The 24,706-nt window shown below is 39.4% G+C and overlaps 1 protein-coding gene across 1 annotated transcript in view; it reads left to right on the forward strand.

Annotated features, from left to right (window-relative positions):
* Positions 1 to 24,706, forward strand: part of LOC134212740 (neural cell adhesion molecule 1-A-like) — a 416,812-nt gene that overhangs the window by 328,734 nt on the left and 63,372 nt on the right. The window contains exons 8-9 of the mRNA XM_062690855.1: positions 24,047 to 24,337; positions 24,419 to 24,549. Of these exons, the coding sequence (XP_062546839.1) occupies positions 24,047 to 24,337; positions 24,419 to 24,549 (422 nt within the window). The remainder of the gene's footprint in view (positions 1 to 24,046; positions 24,338 to 24,418; positions 24,550 to 24,706) is intronic.

Raw genomic sequence — 24,706 nt, forward strand, 5'->3', positions numbered from 1 at the left:
GGAGCTTCGGAAGGAATTCCTGTAGGAACTTCCGGAGGAATTCCTGGAGGAACTTCCGGTGGAATTCCTGGAGGAACTTCCGGAGGAATTCCTGAGGAACTTCCGAGGAATTCCTGGAGGAACTTCCGGAGGAATTCCTGGAGGAACTTCCGAGGAATTCCTGGAGGAACTTCCGAGGAATTCCTGGAGGAACTTCCGGAGGAATTCCTGAGGAACTTCCGGAGGAATTCCTGGAGGAACTTCCGGAGGAATTCCTGGAGGAACTTCCGGAGGAATTCCTGGAGGAACTTCCGAGGAATTCCTGGAGGAACTTCCGGAGGAATTCCTGGAGGAACTTCCGGAGGAATTCCTGGAGGAACTTCCGAGGAATTCCTGGAGGAACTTCCGGAGGAATTCCTGGAGGAACTTCCGGAGGAATTCCTGGAGGAACTTCCGAGGAATTCCTGGAGGAACTTCCGGAGGAATTCCTGGAGGAACTTCCGGAGGAATTCCTGGAGGAACTTCCGAGGAATTCCTGGAGGAACTTCCGGAGGAATTCCTGGAGGAACTTCCGGAGGAATTCCTGAGGAACTTCCGGAGGAATTCCTGGAGGAACTTCCGAGGAATTCCTGAGGAACTTCCGGAGGAATTCCTGGAGGAACTTCCGGAGGAATTCCTGGAGGAACTTCCGGAGGAATTCCTGAGGAACTTCCGGAGGAATTCCTGGAGGAACTTCCGGAGGAATTCCTGGAGGAACTTCCGGAGAAATTCCTGGAGGAACTTCCAGAGGAATTCCTGGAGGAACTTCCGGAGGAATTTCTAGAGGAGATTCCGTAGTAGTTCCAGGAGGAACTTCCGAAGTAATTCCTGGATGAACTTCTGGAGGAATTCCTGGAGGAACTTCCGGAGGAATTTCTGGAGGAACTTCCGGAGGAATTCCTGGAGGAACTTCCGGAGGAATTCCTGGAGGAACTTCCGGAGGAACTTCCGGAGGAATTCCTGTAGGAACTTCCAGAGGAATTCCTGGAGGAACTTCCGGAGGAATTCCTGGAGGAACTTCCGGAGGAATTCCTGGAGGAACTTCCGGAGGAATTCCTGGAGGAACTTCCGGAGGAATTCCTGGAGGAACTTCCGGAGGAAATCCTGGAGGAACTTCCGGAGGAATTCCTGGAGGAACTTCTCGAGGAATTCCTGGAGGAACTTCCGGAGGAATTCCTGGAGGAACTTCCGGAGGAATTCCTGGAGGAACTTCCGGAGGAATTCCTGGAGGAACTTCCGGAGGAATTCCTGGAGGAACTTCCGGAGGAATTCCTGGAGGAACTTCCAGAGGAATTCCTGGAGGAACTTCCGGAGGAATTCCTGGAGGAACTTCCGGAGGAATTCCTGGAGGAACTTCCGGAGGAATTCCTGGAGGAACTTCCGGAGGAATTCCTGGAGGAACTTCCGGAGGAACTTCCGGAGGAATTCCTGGAGGAACTTCCGGAGGAATTCCTGGAGGAACTTCCGGAGGAATTCCTGGAGGAACTTCCGGAGGAATTCCTGGAGGAACTTCCGGAGGAATTCCTGGAGGAACTTCCGGAGGAATTCCTGAGGGACTTCCGGAGGAATTCCTGGAGGAACTTCCGGAGGAATTCCTGGAGGAACTTCCGGAGGAATTCCTGGAGGAACTTCCGGAGGAATGCCTGGAGGAACTTCCGGAGGAATTCCTGGAGGAACTTCCGGAGGAATTCCTGGAGGAACTTCCGAAGAATTTGCTGGAGGAACTCCCGGAGGAATTCCTGGAGGAACTTCCGGCGGAATTCCTGGAGAAACTTCCGGAGGAATTCCTAAGGGACTTCCGGAGGAATTCCTGAAGGAACTTCCGAAGGAATTCCTGGAGGAGTTTCCGAAGGATTTCCTGGAGGTACTTCCGAGGAATTCCTGGAGGTACTTCCGAGGAATTCCTGGAGGAACTACCGAGGAATTCCTGGAGGAACTACCGAGGAATTCCTGGAGGAACTTTCGAAGGAATTCCTGGAGGAACTTCCGATAGAATTGCTGGAGGAACTTCCGGAGGAATTCCTGGAGGAACTTCCGGAGGAATTCCTGGAGGAACTTCCGGAGGAATTCCTGGAGGAACTTCCGGAGGAATTCCTGGAGGAACTTCCGGAGGAATTCCTGGAGGAACTTCCGGAGGAATTCCTGGAGGAACTTCCGGAGGAATTCCTTGAGGAACTTCCGGAGGAATTCCTTGAGGTACTTCCGGAGGAATTCCTGGAGGAACTTCCGGAGGAATTCCTGGAGGAACTTCCGGAGGAACTCCTGGAGGAACTTCCGGAGGAATTCCTGGAGGAACTTCCGGAGGAATTCCTGGAGGAACTTCCGGAGGAATTCCTGGAGGAACTTCCGGAGGAATTCCTGGAGGAACTTCCGGAGGAATTCCTGGAGGAACTTCCGGAGGAATTCCTGGAGGAACTTCCGGAGGAATTCCTGGAGGAACTTCCGGAGGAATTCCTGGAGGAACTTCCGGAGGAATTCCTGGAGGAATTTCCGGAGGAATTCCTGGAGGAACTTCCGGAGGAATTCCTGGAGGAACTTCCGGAGGAATTCCTGGAGGAACTTCCGGAGGAACTTCCTGAAGGAACTTTCGGAATAATTTCCTAAGGGGACCTTCCGAGGAAATTCCTGAAGGAACTTCCGGAGAAATTCCTGGAGGAACTTCCGGAGGAATTCCTGGAGGAGCTTCCGGGGAAATTCCTAAAGGAACCACCGCTGCCGCTGGCTAAAGATGATCTATCACCCCGCTGCCGGCAAATTTTCAATCGGTGCACAGGTCTAGTTGAAATCCGTATAAGTGAATCTGTTTAAATACCTATGTCAGTGGCGTGACCAGAAAATTTATCAGAGAGGGGGGGCGGTGGGTTTCCGAATAGGATTCGATGAAGCAATTTGTTTGTTTCATCTAAGATATTGGCTTTTGTTCAACTTTAATTCTGCCTCACTTTGCGTCCCACGTCGCTCAAATTCAATGATGTAGAATCTTTACGCTTTCTCAGCTTATTTCTATCAAGTAAAATAATGAGCGCAATGAATCCTAATGGAGAGTGGCAAACTGGCAAAATTTTAGCTGGCACTGTAGATTTTTTGATTGCTTATATAATGATTGTGATCTGGGAAATTTCGTTAACAACCGAAGAAACAATTGTTGCAAAGTGAAAAACATAATATGTAATTGTTAATTAGCAATACTATAACCACTATCAGTGTTATATAGTATTTTTATTATTTTGTCATTCATAGTCTTGTAAACATAATTAAGGCATTAAATGTATCGTAATCGTTGTATTGTAAATATTTCCTCCGTAGGTAAAATCATGTCTTTTTTTCATATTTTTAAAACCATTACTGTAGAACGTATAAGGCTGTTGTTCTTGATTATTTGATTTGAAAATTTTAACTTGTTTTAAAAATCTTTTTTGTTGATTTTTTTCCCAACTTTGATCATCAATCGTTTCGATCATTATCAGATGATTTTTTAGAAGGCTCGGAGACTCATAGTGTTTCATACCAATCGACTTAGCTCGACAAACTGTGCAAATATTTATCTGTCCGTGTGTGGGTTTGTTTCAGTGCGTATGTGTAGGTAGTAATATTTTCCCAATGTTCTCAAAACAAGTTGCATTGAATTTTATAACTGCCGACCATTTGTTTTAAAACTTTCTAAGATACCATTGTATCGATAATGGCATCATCACCGCTAGGTGGAATGATTTGGTTTTCAACAATAAAAAAATGAAACAATAAATATGGATCAACCAAGAAAATAACACACAATTATTTTTTTATTGTTATTTCATTTGTTTTGAGTGATTTTTTAGCTGCTTACTTCGAGTTAAAAAATTAATGTTGATCTAATTTTTCAAATTTTGGTGCAAAAATTCAGGTGAGAGTTATATCATTCCGCAGCAAATTTATTCAAGATCAGGGTTTGAATCCAAAGGAGAATGAAAAAATATCTCATTTATCATGTCTGTATACACTCTCGATAGCTAGCATACCGTGAGAGACGTTCTCGTAAACTGTTACGATATCCCAAGTAACATTTCATGTTTTATCGAGTGTTTTATATTCCTTTTAAAGATCATAAATTGCTCTTGAAGAGTGTTATAATACCAGCATTAAGTTCAATCAAAGGTAATTGTCTATTTCCGGGGATTAAACCACCCGACTTGGACGTTAATTTACAATGTTATGAAAACTCATATGTGAATATGTACGTTATGTGGAAGATATTGATTTGGAAAATGTATTGGAGGTAACCACTTTCCCTTCGATGGGACTCGAACCCATGACCCTACAGTACGCTAGACTGGTGCTTTAACCAACTAAGCTACGAAGGACCTCCGTCTAATGTGGACGTGTACAATACACATGTGGAAGTATTGGCTTGAGAAATGGATTGCGAGTGATTTGACTATGCGTCCAATTTGGGAATCTCGAGCTCGTTCAGTAGCCGCTAGGTTGCGAAGGCCGACGAAGGTCCTTCGTAGCTTAGTTGGTTAAAGCACCAGTCTAGCGTACTGTAGGGTCATGGGTTCGAGTCCCATCGAAGGGAAAGTGGTTACCTCCAATACATTTTCCAAATCAATATCTTTCACATAACGTACATATTCACATATGAGTTTTCATAACACCAGCATTAAGCCAAAATGTTACTATGGGGATTGAACTGATTTGGGGGATTGAACATAAAATGAGCGAGAACAATGATTTTTATTGAACCCCCTCGGTGGAGACCAAATCAGTTTTTTTCAACTTGTATACAATGCGACAGATTTGTTTTCATGGCTTGTTATGATTCAAAGAAGTTTTGCCTCTTTTTTATCGTTGTTAATTATCTATTGAGAGCGATTTCTGCAACCTGGTCAGAATTAAGATATCTAACTCACTGATAGTACAATAAGTAATTGTATTAACTGAAAATAATGTTTTATTCATTTCTTGAAAATGGTTAAACTGTACTTTTTATTAGAAAAATATGTCGCGTTCAATAAGTTAATGTTCCAAGCTATGGAGTATGGAATGTTGTAGCATTTAAAGGAGCTCAAGGTGTGGCAATTGCCCAGATACAGATCTAGGAAACCCATTGATGATGGGACACCCCAGCACTTCAAATCACGTAAAATCCGTGCCAGATAATTTTCCAATTTTTACGAATATTGTCCCAACCGATATAGTGGAAGATCATCGCTGTTTCATTAAAAACCTTCAAATTAATCATTTCATATGTTCTTTTTCCAATTTTGAGCTGGGATTTTTTTTATCATTTTAATACATATTGAAATATTTATTTAATGAGCTGCCATTACTCACTTTTCAATTGTTCTCAAAGATATCAGGAAAAATATTTTTTTTCAAACGAAATGACATAATTTTTTTTTCATTTCATTTATTTGATTTCTAGTTCAAACTAACTTAACCATTGAAAAAACATAACATTATCTAATAATTTGACCCAAAAATTCGTTTGACATGAAAGGATATTTGGCCTTACGGGTCGACATTTTTGGCCCAATGACTCGTAGGCCATTTGGTCAGAATGGTCATTTAGCAAAATGAGCAATTAGTCGGAAATATCATTTGGACAAACGGGTAGACATCTTACTTATTAAGGAGTGACATTTTCAGCCAAATGGACCATTCCGTCAATCGACAATTTCGGCTAAACAACTATTTCGACTTGTTAGGGCAAGCACAGAAACGACCATTTGGCCGTACAGGTCAGTATTTTAAACCATATAACCCCAACCACAACTATTTTAAAGCAAATGACATTTTCGACCGTATGATCCATTTGGCCAAATTCGAACAAATGGCTTTTCGCCAAACAACTTCTGGCTAAACGACGGAAAGAACCGTTTAGCCAAAAGTTGTTTGGTCGAATATTTCATTTGGGCTATCTAACCATTATGCCAAAAACTATCTGGCCGAAGATGTCATTTGGCCGGATTGGGCCTACGTTCGAAAATGTCGTTTGGACGAACTGGTTATAGTTGTTTGGTCGAAAGAAAGGGCTTTTGGCCTAGAGTTTCATTCGGCTGAACTGATCATTTAGCCTAAAAAGTTGATTGAGCCGAATTGTCGACATTTCACCCGTTCAGCAAATGATATTTCCGACCAAATGGCCCTTTCTGTCAAAGGACCATTTCGGCCAAACAACCATTTCGGCAAAGCGACTTGTAAGGGCAAACGCCTTTCTCGATCAAATCACCAGTTGTCAATGGCCGAAAGCCATTTGGACGAATCCCACTAGGCTGTTTCGGCCAAATGGCTGTTTCGGCAAAATTACCCTTTCGGCCAAATGACCCTTTCGGCATAATGACCCTTAACGCCAAATGACCCTTTCGGCCAAACGATCCTTTTGGCTAAATGACCTTTCCGGCCAAACGAACCTTCCGGCTAAATGACCTTTTCGGCCAAATGACTTTCGGCCAGACGGGTTTCGGCCTAATGGTTTGTTCGGCCTAGTGGCATTCGGCCAAATGGCTTTCGGCTGAAACAAATGACATTTTCAACCGTCAGTAAATTGCCCTTACTGTCAAACGGCAGTTTTGGCTAAATGACCTGATGGGGCAAATGACTTTTAGGCCATATGTCCCGTTCGGCCTCATGTCGCTTCCCAAGCAGCACAAGTTGACTAAATCTGGTTGCAGTAACCATATTGTAACTGAATCCGATCATATATAAGCTACTGTGATCGATGCGCAATATGAGTGCTGCTCGGGTTCCAGGTAATTAACATTTTCAGCCAAATCGTTTTCGACCGAATAACCGTTTCAATCAAACATTCAATTTGGCCAAATTGAATACGGAAAGAAAAGTTTCGGCTTGATGTGTTATTCTACCAAGTGGCATTCGGTCAAATGGCTTTCCCTTGAATGGCTTTCGGCCAAACGGCCCTTATAGACAATGCAAAGAGTTTATATCAGGATCATTTATATTAGCTTTTTTCGGAAAAATGTGCTTCTCAAAGCGCAAGGTAGTAGATGAAAGTAATGAAGAAACAGAACCAATCGATACCACAAGCGAGCGGCAAGTATGAAAATTAATAGAAACTGAAGATTAACAGAGGGCCAATTGTGAGAACAAACATTTTTTAAATCAAACATTATTCAGTTGGCGAAAAAAGATGAAATACAGTTCGAATATGATACTATTTGGGCGAAGAAATGGGTTTGTGAAAGATATGCGCGAGGAGAAGTAGCATGGCTCTGGTATGAATCTCTGAAAAATGCCAAAAATCAATATAACTATTTATGTTTGTCGATCAGCCTATCAGTGGGTTGAAATCGCTGTAATTTTCGCTATCCACTTTCATACTTGCCACTCACTTGTTGTATCAATTGATTCTGTTTTTTCATTACATAGGTACACTGACCCCACAATCATGGACCACACATTAATATGAGTCATTTTCATTAACTCAACATGTAAGATGGAGTGACTATTTATTGTTACAAAGTGACCCATATATGTGGGGTCAGTGTACTTTTATCTACTCTCACGCGCTTTGATTAGTACAAATTTCATCTGAAAAAGCTAATAAATCAATTTCGAATGCATTAGATTTTAGTAGAAGTAGATTTTTAGATTTTTAGTAGAAAACTGAAGACATTCCGGGATCCTGCAAAAATATTTGATGAAATTCCGAAAAGTTTCCGTGAAAATTTAAAAAGTTCACATTTTACGCTTAGAACCATACGGGCGTAACTGTATTGATCAATTTCTGTTCGTCCTTATTTTCCTTTTATTAATGTGAATTGTTGATGCATGATTGCAGCTTGTATCAGAAGCAAAAATTACGGGTGTATCTTTCGAAACAATTTAGTTTTGTACATATTACCAAAATATAAAATTGTTGAAGAGGAATTGATCAATACAATTACCCACGCCGGATTCTAAAACTTCCATATCGATCGATTCTCAGGAACGATAGAATGACTAATATGAAACACAAAATAAAGAAACACATGCGTTGTAAACAAATTTCTATTACCCATATATGACCAAGTTTAGCTCATCTATTATTTGTACTGTCGATCTGGTAAACTGATCTTTAGTTTCAATAACGGTACTTTATGGCACTCAGGTTCAAGTAGATACTGATGAGATGTTTCAATTGTAAAAGTACGGTGACATGCTCTGATCTACACATCTGAGCTTTCCCGAGAATCATTTTCAATAAAGCGTTCCAATATTTATCTTCACTTGGCATTCCAGTGGACTCGTCTGATGATTGGATTGCCAAATTAACTTCATACACAGAACAAGCAGATGTTTGTATTATTTCAATTTGAACAACTCGTCAGTTCAAGGATCCGAGCACTGAAACAAAACTAAAGAGCACTTGCCTACGATGACTCATTTCACATGGCATCATAAATATATCGTATGCTTCAGGTTCGCATCACTTTTTAATCAATTTTTATCTATCCGTATCTCGGCAAAAACGAAACAATAAAACTCTATTCCGTTTCCAGGAATTCTGTTCCGCATTAGAAACAAATTGAGTTTCAATTCAGTCCATCGAGTGCACACCCAAACTTTCTACGCCATCGAACAATCGAGCACAACACGAGGGGAGCTTTCGGAGAACGAGCAGCTTTTAATTATGCCCTACAGCTGCTTTTGTTCTCGACACGAGGTAAAACTATGGCCGACTTTGAACCTGAAATCCCGGGTAATGAAACTATGCACAGCTGGAGGTAAAAGCCGGAACGTGGACCGGTCGGAGCGGGGCTCTGCTCTGTACACTGTAGTTGTGCTGGGGAAGTTATAAAAAAAATGTTAGAGAGGTGGAAAGTATCGATTGTGGTTTATGGACGCCGGAGAGATCAAGGATAAAAATTGGTCCGTGCCCGACTACTGGTGGGTTGTTTGATTGCGAAGCGGAAAAAATCCATACGGGGGAAGTACATACCGCTTGCTAGCGGGAGCTCCAATTAAGGTTTATATTTTGGCCGGTTCGCTCGCTGGATCGATATTGAGCACGGAAATTGAGGCTGGGTTTCATTTTTTGCACCAGTTAACACTCATTATTGATTGGACAAACATGGGAGGGTTGCTCGTGATTAGAGTACAAAATAAGAGCTGGGATTGGTTTCGGTACTTTCAATCTGTACATGTCTGTCTGGTCTATATCTTCGTTTATCATGTTTGTTGATCGTCTGAAAGGTTTTTTTTGTTGTTAAAGAATTAACAATGAATAAATACCTTGCCACGGGATGTTTTGGGATTGTTAATGGTGAATGTTATAACAGTAAGAATCGTTTTAGAACGTGAAACACAGAATTACTAAGATAGAAGTACAAAATAGGAAAGGGACGAGCCTGGAATTGAACCTACGACCTCCTACACAGTATTAATTTTTGTGTAAATTTACGTTTATTTTCATGCACATATTTGGAGCGTAAAACGTAAAACGTAAAAATGAGTCAGATATTAAATTTACACCGGTTGAAAGTGTAGGCATGCGAAACAAAATGGCATGTAATTTCAATTGAATCTCATCAAGCGTTTAATGTTACAAGATCGTGTAATTTTAAATGATGGTGTAATTTTACATTTCGTTTACGATTTGTTTTTAGATTAGGACTTTTTGCAGAAAAATTCTAGAAAGTCAAATGGACAATCTAAGCCAGGTTTTGAAAAAGGCATAATGTAATCTATTCAGTTCCTCATCTATATGACAACCTTATGTTGTGAAACAAATCGCCTTTTTGACAATATTCCTAAATGCAAAAACAGAATTGCATATAGGTCGATACATCAACGAAATTAAATATCTATTCGACTAAAACAAAACAAAAAACATATGTGACAGTATCATTTAAATAAAACAACGTGGAATCGAGTTCTATAAATTCGTTTATTCATTCATTCAATTAATTATGCCAGTAAAATTAGCCTTCCACTTCAAAGTTTGACAAAACAGAGAAGATTTTGCGAACAATAAGGTATATTATGAGTCGTTACGCGGTGGCCCGATTATTTACTTTTGATGTTTTGTTTTGTTATGATTCTGCGTGAACATTCCGTTAGGCCCGAACACAAAATAATGTTTGAAACGTTTTACTTTTCAATCACGTTTTTTCACCTATTCATCATAAGACGAGTTTGTACAAGTCGAGTCAAGTACGAGACACTGAAGACGGCCTTACTGTTGAGGTCGAAATACGTATCTGTCAAGATACAATTAAGTAGTGGAATTTCAATGGGATTGTACAAACTCGTCTTATGACAAGTGAAGACATTCCACTAAAAAGCTCAAAATAATTTTCTTAACACCTATTCATACTTAGAATTCAATGGTATGAATCACAGGGGAACAAAATTTAACTTTTTGCTGGTCCTCAGAACCAATTGATGTGTCTTCAGTAGATTTTGGTTCGCTGAATCCGAATCTGTCCTCAGATATGCCCTACCACGTCCAAATTTTGAGATATAGCTATATTAATTCCACTAATTTGAAGAAATTGGCATTTTTTGAAGGACTTTCATAAAGCATATAAACATAATTTTAGGTCAATCAATACCCGAAACGGTATAAGCACATCTGATCTAATGAATTTCCATCAGATTTGCATGTTACAATTGTTTTCTATTCGGTTTTCCTTGAATTTAGATTCAGTGAATTTGATTTAAAAACATTCCACACAAGTCCGTTTCAAAAACTTGCATGCAAACGCCATCAGCACCAGTTCAAAGCCACCAAAAATTCAACAACATGCGGCCAGAGGCAGTGGGATATGAAAATGTTGAATGAAGTGAGATACTAGTCAGTTTGTAAATATATGTTTCATTCGACTTTTAATAAAATATACTATTTTTTCGTTTTATGCTCAACATTTCTCCTCCTCCTAAAATGTTATTCTGCTCGATTCCTGGTTGTTTTTTTTCGATCGATCAACTTCCAATAACCACACGTAATCCGTTATCATGTTGCAATTGTGTTGTGCTAGAACAGCGGTTCTCAACTTTTTCTTGAAAGGTACCCCTTCGGACTTTTACATCAATTGAGGTATTCCCTGTTTTTTTTTTGCTGTAAATGAAAATAAGTTTAACTCATAAGATATATGAAAAATTGTACTGAAAATTAACGGGATATATGTCTCTCATCTTGAAAGGAGGCTTCCGGGCCTCTCGAAAGGAGGCTTCCGGGCCTCTTGAAAGGAGGCTTCCGGGCCTCTTGAAAGGAGGCTTCCAGGCCTCTTGAAAGGAGGCTTCTGGCCTCTTGAAAGTAGGCTTCCGAGCCTCTTGAAATGATGCTTTCGGGCCTCTTGAAAGGAGGCTTCCGGGCCTCTTGAAAGGAGGCTTACCGGGCCTCTTTAAAAGAGGCTTCCTGGCCTCTTTAAAAGAGGCTTCCTGGCCTCTTGAACGGAGGCTTCCGGGCCTCTTGAAAGGAGGCTTCCGGGCCTCTTGAAAGGAGGCTTCCGGGCCTCTTGAAAGGAGGCTGGGCCTCTTGAAAGGAGGCTTCGGGCCTCTTGAAAGGAGGCTTCCGGGCCTCTTGAAAGGAGGCTTCCGGGCCTCTTGAAAGGAGGCTTCCGGGCCTCTTGAAAGGAGGCTTCCGGGCCTCTTGAAAGGAGGCTTCCGGGCCTCTTGAAAGGAGGCTTCCGGGCCTCTTGAAAGGCGGCTTCCGGGCCTCTTTAAAGGCGCCTTCCGGGCCTCTCTAATGGTGGCTTCCGGGCTTATTGAAAATAGGCTTCCTAGCCTCTTGAAAGAAAGTTTCCGAACTTCTTATAGGGAGGCTTCCGAGGGTTTTAAAAGAAGGCTTCCGGGCTTCTTAAAAGAGAGTTCTCAGGCCTCTGAACCTCTAGAAAGTAGGTTTTTCGAACATTTTGATAGGAGACTTCCAAGCCTCTTGAAAGGAGTCCTCCGATCCTCTTAAAAGTAGTCCTCCGAGTTGCTTGGAAGGCTTTCGAAAAGCGTAGAATGATGCTTCCAATCCTCTTGGAACGAAATAAGTGAGCTTTTCGAAAAAAAAACTTCATGTTTCTCAAATTGAGGCTTCCGAACGTATAGGCTCTAAATTTTAGTTCAGAAGCATATTCTTAACATGTCATTCAACATTCTGATTCGATCAGGTAGATTGCATAGAAGATTTTTAAAATTTGTTCATTCGTCATTCTGTCCTTTTGATCTTTTATCCCACAGCCCTTCATCCACTGTGGTTGTGAAGCGAAGTATTCAATAGTATTCAAGTTACTGATCGCCATGCATATTATGTAAAAAAATTGGAAATAAAAAAAAATATACATAGAGTAGAGTGGGGCAAGAGTGCGCGTGGGGTAAGAGTACGTTTTCGATTTTTTGAAGTAATAAAAAAAGATAAACTAGCAACACTGCATCAGTTTGACAGGTATTCTGGCCAACTATTATCATGTGTAATTGTAAACGATTTGAATAAACAACAAGAGAGATATGGAGTTAGATAACTTTTTGGTCATTTTGCTAAAAATAATTGAGTTTCCGCAACTAGTATTTCATTACCATATATACGTTCAATCAGGTGAACATTATACCATTTCGATAACCTATTGTATAGAGTACTTTATGGAACAGAACACCAATCCGTTTGGTTTTCCAAGAAGTCAAAACCATTACTTGAATCATTTTTGGAACTGTGGGGTAAAAGTACGCAGGAATCGGTGGGGCAAGAGTACGCATATGAATCTTCAAGTTATGATGTCAAACCCGTATCTCCGGCCGTAATAAAACTTCTTCCAAAGCGTAAAGATCAACAACTAAGAAAAAAGGGACAGAATTCGAAATTATCACAAGTTTTTAGGATAAGTTGAAGTAATTCGGTGTTAGAAAGGACTTAGCGAACAAAGCACTGAAGCGAAATAATGAAATTGTATTAGGACTTGTTGTACACCTGAACATAGTACGAAAACACAATTTCATCTAAATGATAATTTCATTTAATCAATAGAAACATTCATAAATTACGCAACGTTTAGCTGGGAGGGGTTGCGAGATGCGTGACGATCCATATATTTTTAGAGGTTTCATACAAATAGAGTAATATAGGGGAGGGGTGATGAAATTGCCAAATTTTACGTGATTGGTGGACTTTCTTTAAGAAAAATGCCTTTGTATACGCCACGCGAAACCTGATATATATTTTTACCTCTGTAGTTTTTGTATATATAAAAACAATGAATGAAAGTGCACATTTTCAGGACCCCTCTCCTTTAAGAGTAACGTAATCTTTAAACATTCTCTAATATATGCTCATTAAACATCAATTAAATGTTATTAACCCTTATTTGTGTTGATATATACTCAAAGCACATGATTGGAAAATGCGTGCTCTTACCCCACCTAGTAAGAGTGCGTTTTTCACTTGTCTTGCAATAAGGGTTCTACTAAAACGAATCTCAATAATTTCAATATTTTTTCCACTGGGTAACATAAAGGAAGAGTATATGAATCATCGACACTGATTTGATATGCAGAAGCTTGCTTCATATGGGCCACATGATCGATTGAAAACTAAGTGCGTACTCTTGCCCCACTCTACTCTACATCAAAACCTTATCAATAAGTTTTGATTGAAATTAATTAAAATCCGCCATTATGCATTTTTGTCCGAGGTACCCCCTGGGCCCGGCAAAGGTACCCCCAGGGGTACATGTACCCCAGGTTGAGAACCGCTGTGCTAGAATATAGTGCGAACATGATGATCCAGAAAGTTTCTTTCTTTTAATCAACAAGGTAACAGATCGGATTGCAATTTGAACAAATTCAAATCCTCTACTAGATCCCCTACAAGAGCATTCAAGCCACATCCCACATTGACTAACAAAATACATTGCAGCACTCGGAAAATAAGTTGAAACTTAAACATTTTGTAATTACATCGTAAATTTTCTTATTCATGCCGTTGTTTTGTTAAATTAGAGAAATATCAGAGTGCATAGAATTGGCGGATCATTTAACCATATACTCGGGTAACTGTAACATGTTGAACAGCACACAAGTGGAGCGGAGCCCAAGTGTTTTTTTCTGGCGCATAACTTTGCGTCTTAGCACATAACAAAGCTTGATAAAACCTGGGACGGGACTTGCAAAGAGGAAAAAATGTAACTTCATCTGCAACCAGCAAGCGCTGTCACGAATTGTCAGATGCAACCAGCACCTTTTTGTGTGAAAGTATTGGTATCCCTCGAAAAGTATTCCGAATGATTTTATTTTACGAGTACTTTTTCACTTTGAAAAGTATTCTACAATAGCCGGACAGATTATTATTGAACAGTTATAAATACGTGTTTTATTTCCGATAGGAAAATCTTTATAAAAAAAAAGTTTACAAATTCGTAAATTGCAAACACGTTTATTGTGCTCAGAAGATTCTACCCGGGATTTAGGTGAAACACTCAAGGAAACAGTTGAGAATTGATAATCAACTGTGATGAAAAGAAGAACAAGTGTCAAAAAGAGGAAAAAGAAAGCCGTCTTTGCAGGTCTCGTCTCAGGATAAAACTAGTGAACTTTTTCCCGTTTCACTGTTATACACTGACCATAGATAAAAGAAATTGCATTGGGATTATTACAACATCCAACGCGAATCAAATAAAAAGTCCACCACGCACGAGTAGGTTGTTGACGTTATCCGGTTTCTGTTGCGTAGCCGTCAACATCGCTCCAGTTTGTATGCAATCATACACAAGAACGATCGAAATCGAATGCAACTTATCGATTCGTTGATTGATTTTGCTAATTGATAATTTTCCACCCAAATTTCTATCATAGGGATATTGGAATGATCATAAATAGCAGGAATAATCAAAATATATAGAACTGCGTACAGTTCTCGTACTTGCTTTATTCGAATGAACATAATAAAGGAGCTTCAATTAACAGTAAATACACATATCACTTGAGCAATTATTGAAAATTTATCGCGCCAGAGGAAATACAATATCATATTTACATTCAATAGAACTTACTTCAATGAAAACATATTATTTTTTTGCTTGGACAAGCTATTATATTGAATTCATTTTACTTTCCTCTCAAAACCGTTCACAGATAATTACCAGGCTTGTGCACAAGTCTTCGAAAAAGGCTTGCATAAAACATATTTTAAAATAACTTTCACTTACTAAAATTGTAGATAAATCACACTTATTATGTTTAACTTGTTCAAAATGCACCACATTTCGAAAGATTAGATGTTTGTGATCCATTTTGGACCTTGATTGACTAGTAATTCTTTCTATAGGGTTAACGATGGCTTTTCTAAAATGCTCAAAATCATTGATTGTTATTGAGGTATATCTCAAAATCTCGACGTGTTAGAAAAAATCTATTGATTGTTTATTGAGGTATATCTCAAAATCTCGACGTGTTAGAGAAAATCTAAAGTCAGATTCGGATTCAGCGAGCAAAAATCTACTAGGGACACATTATTTGGTGTTAGGGACAAAATATTGTTGAGCTGTGTTATGTGCATTAAAATACACTCAATTTTTAATCGAATTCAAGTTTCAATTAATTCATTATTACATCAATTATAAAATTTACTTAATTTTCAATCAATTTCCTAACTCAATCAATTTATTATTACGTCATTTCTTATTAACATGTCGTGGAAATTGAATTATTTTTTGTTATGAACTTATTCAAAATTGATTGTTAAGGACATAGTTGGAAGAGTACCACGATGGCAGTCAATATAGCACCGGACCATCCACGGGTCAACCCCACACCTCCCGCACTCCTCTCCTACCAACATTCGAATGCATCGAACAGCATCGAACAAAAATTTAATATTCAGATTACTAACCTGTTCACAGTATATGTATGTACTTCCCGTGATAATTAACATGTTTTTTTTAAAGAGTCCTATGTATTTCGTCTCGAAATATAGCCTAAACCAGCAGTTTCGTGTCAATTTAACTGCCGTCCGCGGTTTTTTGGTTTATCACTGCACTCCACTTCTTCTCAAAGGGCATTGAAAAAATCATATTTTTACACCCTAGCAGCACACATATTCCATATAGGTTACTGCAACTCATATGTGACCAGATTTAGTCGCAATCAAGTTACTGTAACAAGATTTGTCTGATTTGTGCTGCTCGGGACACTTCTCCGCACATGAGCAGCCCGAAATGTTGATGGAATGCAAATGAAACATCACTTTATGAAATCAGTCACTTATTTGACGCGAAAACTTAATAAAAACTGCTATTTTTGTTCGAAAAACGACTAAAAACTGATCGCGGAGCGAATGTAAACACCGGTACCGATAGCAGCAAACTAATAAACAGGGTGGCTCAAAACTGATTTTGCTCCGCCGCGCTCAGTCGATTATGTTTCATATTTTGGGTGTCGTTCGCTGGTTTCGGTTGGTTTGAATAGGGGCTTACCGTGCTCAGGTCGTTTCAGGTTTGTATGGCAGTTGATATGGCGAGGTTGAATTTTACATTATTCTGATTGTGGCACTCCGTGATTGGGCGCTGGTGAGGGGAAGACCATATGACTGGAGGAAATTCACGAGCTTTAACTCCTTAGACAATGCATATTAAATGGACGTTCCAATAGTTGGGAGTCGATTTTAATCGAGGTTGCAAATCTTTAGCATGATAATAAAGCCCCAAATACAATGTCGGCGGAACAGAAACGGAAACGGCAAATTTGACAGTTAGCCCATATATTTTCCGTCAAATTTGCCGTTTCCGTTCCGCTGACATTGTGTTTGTGTAATTCAACAAAATAACCAGATTTTTTTGTGATACATATCTATCTCACCAGGAGCAGATACTTCATACAAAAAGTGTGACATGGGGGTGAGCGGAGTATAAAATGCTATTTCAACGGATCTTCCCTAAGGTGCGTTCAGTGAAGTCTCTGGAATGTTGCTTTCAGCTATGTGGGTTCTCTTTTCGCCAGCGTTTGGAGGGAGGCGCTGTAGCCAGTGTAATGAATGATTTAGTTTCCCATAATAGTTTTCATACAAACTTAAATCGTCTTGTTCTCAATCAGTTTTTGTTCAAATCGGCTTTTGGAGGACACTCGGAGCATGGGACAGAATCAAGTGAGCGTGGTGGAGCTGGGTCGTTTTTGAACCACCCTACTAATATTCTTTGTTTTTTTTATAAATACGACACCAATACTACTACTACAGTATATGACAGTTTTTATTGTACCAATACTTTCAAAGCATTGTTTTGGTACTCAACCCTCCTTCACCTTAAAATTTAATGAAGAAACATATAATGGGATAGTTCGAACATCACCAAAAAGCTAAAATCTTTACGTGTTGTAGTGAAACCTAGAAGGACCGCACATAAACCGATTTAAAGTACAGCGCTGTAAAAAAATAACATTTGTAAAGCAATACGATACATTTCACAACGATCTCCTATTCAAAACAATAAGGTTCTCATGACTTTCTATCGCATTTGAAAAATGATTTAAAAATGAATTTTTCCAGCCAAATGGCTATTTGGCCAAATGACCTTTGCAGCCAAATGACTTTATCAGCCAAAGGGCCTATTCGGCCATTTTTCGGCCTAATGGTCTGTTCGGTCAATAGAGGTATTAAACTATAGAGGAACATTGTCGCTGTCGTCACTGGCGAAACATCTTTTGCTGGCGAGGATAGGGCACTAAATGTCAACAAAGGAAAAATCAGTACGTTTTGACAGATAGTGTTTGAGGACGATAAAAAAGGGAATCGCAGCGACAATCGTCCTCTATAGTTTATTACCTCTATTGTTCGGCCTAATGGTATATTCGACCAAAAAACTTTCGGCCTAATGACCTTTGGCCAAATGGCATTCGGCCAAACGGTATTCGGCCAAATGGCCCTTCCCAATATTCATAATCGATATCATCTTATAATCAACAATTAGATAACGGGAAAAGGACATAGACAAAGATACTCGTGGCGACTCAAGGTAAGATTGCGTAATTTCACGACGGATGAGATTGGGATTTATGTTTGCGGTGTTACAGCTGCTCATCCGGGTATTAAACGTCATTACCGGAAGGGTGTGACGTCGTGCTCGCGTTGTGGTTTGTCAGGAAGCATGTTCCGGGTGGTCAGAGCTCCATGGTACACGGAACAATAAAACAGATACAAGAAAAAAAACTGGAACAGAAAAAAATATAGCTATTAGATGTCAGACGAGCAAAATTGGTGTTGTCTTAGCCCTAAAATTTCTTAAAATCATCGGACATTAGCAGCACAAAATGAAATTTTAACGCATAGTTCGGACAAGTGTTTGGTTGCTGTTAGTAATAAGAAAGGCGCATTGTGGAAAGCAAATTGCTCTCAAATAAATACACACTCATCAGTCAGGACCATAAGGCTCAAGTCTCCATCACAATGTTTTGAAAATAATGACTGTATCGCTTGTTTGTAATAGTGATGTAGTTGGTACGGAAAAGTGCAGCAGTGATAAATAAATTTTGTTTACAACTGAGGTGGGTGGAAATGGGGTGTTAAAAATATGCCAGCTGATACATAATGTTGCCAGACTTGACGAAATGTTTATTTTATATCATAACACATGTTCACGGTGTATCAAATATATGGATATTTATCGGTTTGAAATTTTTTATACACCTCTTGGAATGTAACAGAAGCTTACATAACATGTTTAATTATCTATTTCTGGTTTATTTATTCAATCCGACAAACAACAATGATTTTTTTTCCAATAAATCAATCTGTCAACGGTGAAGAGATGATTATTTTCTTGTGTATGCACATCTTTGTTTGTGTGTTGGCTGGCGTATACGTTGTATTGTTCGGATTGAATGAAGTTTTCACATTTCACTTATTGCGCTAGTGAATTTGACATTTTATTACATTCACAATACGGTCGTCAAATTTGTCTCTCACTTCGATTTTTGGAAAGCAGTTTTCAACAGTTTTTGGACGTGAAAAGAATTAATTGTTGTCCAGAATTAAAGGAAAATGTGAAACTGAGTTAGTAAATAGTTTTTGGGAGTGATAAAATCACGAAAACAGTGGGAATGCGTTAGTATGCGTTCGATGAACATACGAATGTCGCCCTAGGAAAAAAGTAGTTTTCAGCGATTTTCCAGCAATTCCTCAGTAACTGCTAGTTTTGATAAGTGAAAAATCAATATGGAAATGCCATGAATATATTATGATGGAGGGTAAGTCGGTAAATGCGTGCGTGCGTGTGCCATGCGTGCCCACTCTAACCCCCACTGGCTGGCAGTGATGTTATGGAAGAAAGCTGTCTGTTTTACAGGCAGTTTTAATCCGGGATTTAGAAGGTGTTAGCTCTACTGCAGATCCAGCGACCCATTTCAGACTGAGTGGTATTTCATGACCAGTCCGAGACCACTTTCACAATAAGCCCCGCCTGTTTCTGCTACCATTATCAATTGGACAATAGATCCATAAATAAACTTCCACTTATACAATCCAGCGCGCATCTAGTTTTTAGTTATATGTAGGTAAATAAGAATCATTATAAAACATATTGGGATAATCTCACCAAATAATCCATTCTCTGATGGCGGAAGCAAGAAATCTTGGTAACTACGGAGGCAAATTCGTTCGAAATTTAGCCATCGGCAATCAATCACACGCGCTATTCTATGCTGTCGACATCGGCAATCAGTAGTATTGGCGCCAATAATTTGTTGACCAGCGATTCCATAATTTCCTATTGAACCGTAATTACTATTTTTCACTGCACTTATAGCACTTCTACCACTCGCGAAAGTTCCAGGTATCCGTTAAATATAGCACTGAAGAACTTCATTCTATTTTCTTCTACACCAAAATTAAAGCGTATCTTTTAAATAAAATTTGTGAAAATTCTGAAAAACTAAAATTCCATGACAGGAGGAAAGTATGAAGCCAACCACGCCCGTCGATTGCTGCGATCGCTTTCTCATATAGAAATCATGGAGGGTAAGTCGATAAATAGCCCCAAAATAATCAATTTAATTCAAAAGGGCATTATTATTAGTCATTTTTGGATTGATTACGATTTATAGAGCCTTAAGAGTAAATTTCACGAATCGACGATAGTCTATTGACGCTATGAAATTTTCTGCACTCCATGCGATTGTCTTTTGCACATTTTTAAAATAACCTCTGTGATCCTGAAAAGGGTAGATCAACATAATAATGCACGTAAAAATCACTAACAGCAACCAAACGATAGCCCGAACCATTAGAGAAAATTTTGCTGCTTCTGCTGTTGAGGACGGTTTTGTATGGAAATTTTGCATAATTTAAGGAAATACTATATTTACTATTGCTTCTACCCTGGTTTATTTAACGGCCATTTTTCCTTTTTTTATGAAAAATTTCTAATTCTCTATGGAAATTTTATTTTGCTGCCAATGAAAGACAAACTGCTAGTGACGTCGTTTTACCAGCCGAAATTCGGCTGATTTATCTGAAATTCCGAGACAACAGCAGCACATTTTCACTCACTAGTAAAATTTTCAGTCGTTCGGAAAATCAATTTTTCTTCCACGTCAATTTTTCTTCCAATAATTGGATTTCTATTTTCGGCTGGTTTCTCGCTGTAAGCTGAGATCATTAAAACTATAAGGTCAAAGTGGTACTAAATCCCAGTGAAAGAGCCGAGTCAAAATCCGGAAAAATCCAAAAGGACGACGGAGGTTGCCCTATCTACACGATGCTGAAGCAGTTTTACCCGGACTCCTGCTTTGCCGTCTGCGAAATAAAACCACTGTCCATCTTCTGCAGCTGGGTTTGTTGACCAATCATGCTGTTTCTGAGGGTACCAAGGCCGTAATTTAGTATATCAGCTCCACATAGAAGGGTTGAGGTATAATACACACAAGCTTACAAGATGATATCCGAGCGTGTGATCCTAACGATATGGATTGTAAGTCAGTTGTGTAAATGGAACGTAAGTATCTAGATTGAATACAGGAAGGTAAGTACAACTTCGCTTCTCGGTGATGTGTCGTCGCCTTTTATTATTGAACCAAATAAACTAAATTTACATACGTTAAGGAAAAAACTGTTAAGTTCTATAAACAAACTAAGTGCTTACTAGTCAGTACTTGCTATGAAATTCGCAAATGGAACTAAAAACGAGTCTTGACTTTCGTTTGAACAATATCCATACTGTATGGATTTTTGGTCATTGTTTGGAAATCCTCAATCTCGAAAACAAATCATACATTCTAGGAATAGGAAAAAAGAGACAATTTTTAATTACCTTCATTGTGGTAAATCAAAATCTGTATAGAAATATCTTGCAATATTACAAACATCCACATAAAAGCAACGTTGGGCTACTATACTATTAAAAATCATGACAAGATAGATTTCCAGCAATTGAATCAATTGATTCAGCTGATCCCTTGTTTAAAGTATCAATTGTCAAGATGTCTAATACCTGTAAAACTGGTAAGATAGGAAGTTTTGATTTGGACTTGGAATGTCAGGGAAAGTCAGGGCTTAGAGTTTTTACTATAATATGAATTTTAAAAACAAAACAAATGTTCTGAAGAACTAGGGATGTTAATTTGCATAAACCATGAACAATAAGCTTCATTAAATATAAGATTTGAACTGCACCCAAAATTTCCCAATGAGATTATAGAGGCCAATTTCAATCTGTAGTTTTCCAATAGCATAAATCTGGCTATAGAGAGGATGTAATTTGTGTTTCTAATGACAATTATTTTTAAATTTTCACAAACGGAATAGATGTCATCTGAACAATACGATAAAACTTTAAAGTCAAAAATTTATTCATGTCCGTTTTAACCGTCGATTTCCGATTGGTATATATCTCATAAGCTTCATTTTTTTTACTTGTAGAAAGCGTTATGCGGGAGGATACATTTTCACTAAACGGTGGAACAATAATGCAAAACTCAATATGAATGGACGATTAGTTTTGCTGAAGTGAACCGATACCAGCAGTCTTAAAAACAACAGCTACCGAAACACCTACGAATCCCACGAGAGCCTTCGCAGCTGTTGAATTGATCACACAGAAGAAGAAGTGCCATGGCAATTATGTCGTTTTTCGGATATTCCTGATGCGTCTCAAACAAAACTGGAACTATTTTAATAGAAGATGAAATCAAATGGTGAGAACGTTCCAATTTATTCCTTCTCTCTTTAATTGATTCATAAATTCAAGAATTTAAAATTGATCACTACATACGTACAGGGCATCGTTTGCTGCTATTGCCGCGGATATTGTGGGAGTCCCAGGTATCCGGTTTACGCTTTAGTCGGCAACGGTGGCTCTTCTTGACCTTCTATTCCCTGAGTATTTAGTACGAATAAGGGCGTCCTTGTGAAGTTTTGCTGTACCTGTTAAAAACAACTAGTACATCCCGTTCCCTGCACTTCCCTGAAACCTTTCTTGCTTCAGGAGTGATTCCTTTTTGTAGTACTAGTCTTCTTAACAAAAAGGGCACCAATACGGAGCATGAGATATGATCAAATTATTCGTAGTATTACTTGACCAACTCCTCCAGCTGGGTGAGGGGTAGAGGATGACGCACACACACACAATGAAAGACAAACTGCTAGTCTGCTTATTATTTCACAGTTGACGTAACAACCAGCGCATCGTGTCGCATAAGAACACAAAAGAGGTTTGAAACATGCCACGTATCGATGTTACATAGACTGAATTGCTGTCATAAACGCGTAGAAAGTCAGATTCGCAGACATTTTGAATGACTGTTACGTCAACTATAAAACTATGGGCAGTACACAATGCAGTTTTGCCATACCATGCGCCTCCATTGTTTCGCAAATCCGTGCATGATTCGATATTTCTAAGGATAAATATTTCAGTAAAGGAATCACAAGCAGTGCAAACAAGACAGTAGCTGATTTTCTGCTACCGCTGCCAGTATCCAGGCACTAGCGTGTATACGCAACAGCAATATGGAGTTAACCGCCTGAAATGTGTATAGCGAAAGACATCTAACGCGGGCTTTCTAAAAACCAGCATCTTTTCACGAAAAAATATCTGGTGCCAGATATGTAGAAAGGTGTTCGTTACTACCGTCGCGCAGGACTTCTTTTGACAAATCGGGGGCTTCTTTGGATACCTACTTTGAAACAAGAATATAACGTAAATTACTATTAAACTGCCATTACCACCATTCGGGTGTCTTGTTGATACTTGGATGGAAATTTTCTTCGTTTATTTTATTTTAGAAAATCAAAAATTCAATTTTTTATGAAGGTTTTTAATCTTGCCGTATTTATAGCAGAAGGTTTACTCCTAATGTGCCGCTGTAAGCATGCTTAAAGCGAGTAATTTATTTAGGCAATTAGTCAAAATGATAAACTAGGATTTCAAAGAAATTGATTACCGAAACAGGGCATAATCATGTGGTTGAATACTTGCACGAAAACCCTGTTCCAAATTGTTGTAAATAAAATCTTATGGGTGTGTCATTATCCTCAACGAAATAGCGGGGCGTTGTTGAAAGCTTTCTCTTGTGCTTGTCATTAGACGAGTTTGTACCATCCCATTTAATTTCACCACTTGATTGTACCTTGACAGATACGTATTTCGACCTCAACAGTAAGCTTACTGCTGAGGTCGAAATACGTATCTGCCAAGGTACAATCAAGTTGTGGAATTAAATGAGATGGTATAAACTCGTCTTATGACAAGTGAAGACATTCCACTAAAAAGCTCAAAATAATTTCTCTTGTGATTATTTTGTGTACGCATCGGTCAAATTCTGATTCACTTCATTTATCCATCCAATATTGTGATCCGTAAAAATTTTAAACAACAGCCGAGATATACTGCAGATAGTCAATCTCGAAAGGGATATCAACATTAAATAACAAATTCAACTTTCCATCAACATTAAATCTATCGTGGCAACCAATCCCCAAAAACCATCCGTCATCTAGATAACGATAAGCAATTTACGTAATTGATGCTATTCATTCGTTTCATCTTCTGCACGCTCACCGCAATCCACCAACTACGACGACGCCGGCACCGAAATCCATTCCGACGTGCCAATACATCATTGCTGGTTCCAAATCCAGTAAAACCCCTCTCGGTGAAAATCCTCAACTCGACGCTGTCGCTGGCTTCGAACAAGGACTACCGGATCGTTTGTCAATCGGCTGGCTCCCGCCCGGATGCCAATATCACGTGGACGAAAGGCAACAAAAAGCTCAAACGGCACAAAATGCACGTTCTTCGGAACCTGACCATCTCGGTGCTGATCCTGACGCCCACGCTGGAGGACGACGGGCGGCTACTCGGCTGCCGGGCGGAGAATCCACAAGTCCCCGGTCTATTTCTGGAACAGTTTCAGAACATTAGCGTTCACTGTGGGTGCCTCACCACCGTCGACCGGATGACGGACGATTAGCGGCGAATCAAACGTACTAAATCCTATCCTTTGTTTTCAGACCCCCCGCAAGTTAACCTGGAACTAGGCTCGACGCTTTCCATCGACGACATCAAAGAAGGGGACGATATCTACTTTGAATGCAAAATACGATCGAACCCGGCGTGGCGACGACTGGCCTGGTCCCACAATGTGAGTATGAAGTGCGACTTCCTTCGTCGGGTGAGGTGTGAATAGAACGATTACTGTAACGAGAGTTTATGAGGAGGCTTATGATTGGCATCATCAACGCCATTAACGTAATTACTGTGAGCACTCTAACAGGTTGAGCGCTGATTCAATTATCTTC

This window comes from Armigeres subalbatus, chromosome 2, assembly GCF_024139115.2.
Source record: "Armigeres subalbatus isolate Guangzhou_Male chromosome 2, GZ_Asu_2, whole genome shotgun sequence".
NCBI classification, from domain to species: Eukaryota; Metazoa; Arthropoda; class Insecta; order Diptera; family Culicidae; genus Armigeres; species Armigeres subalbatus.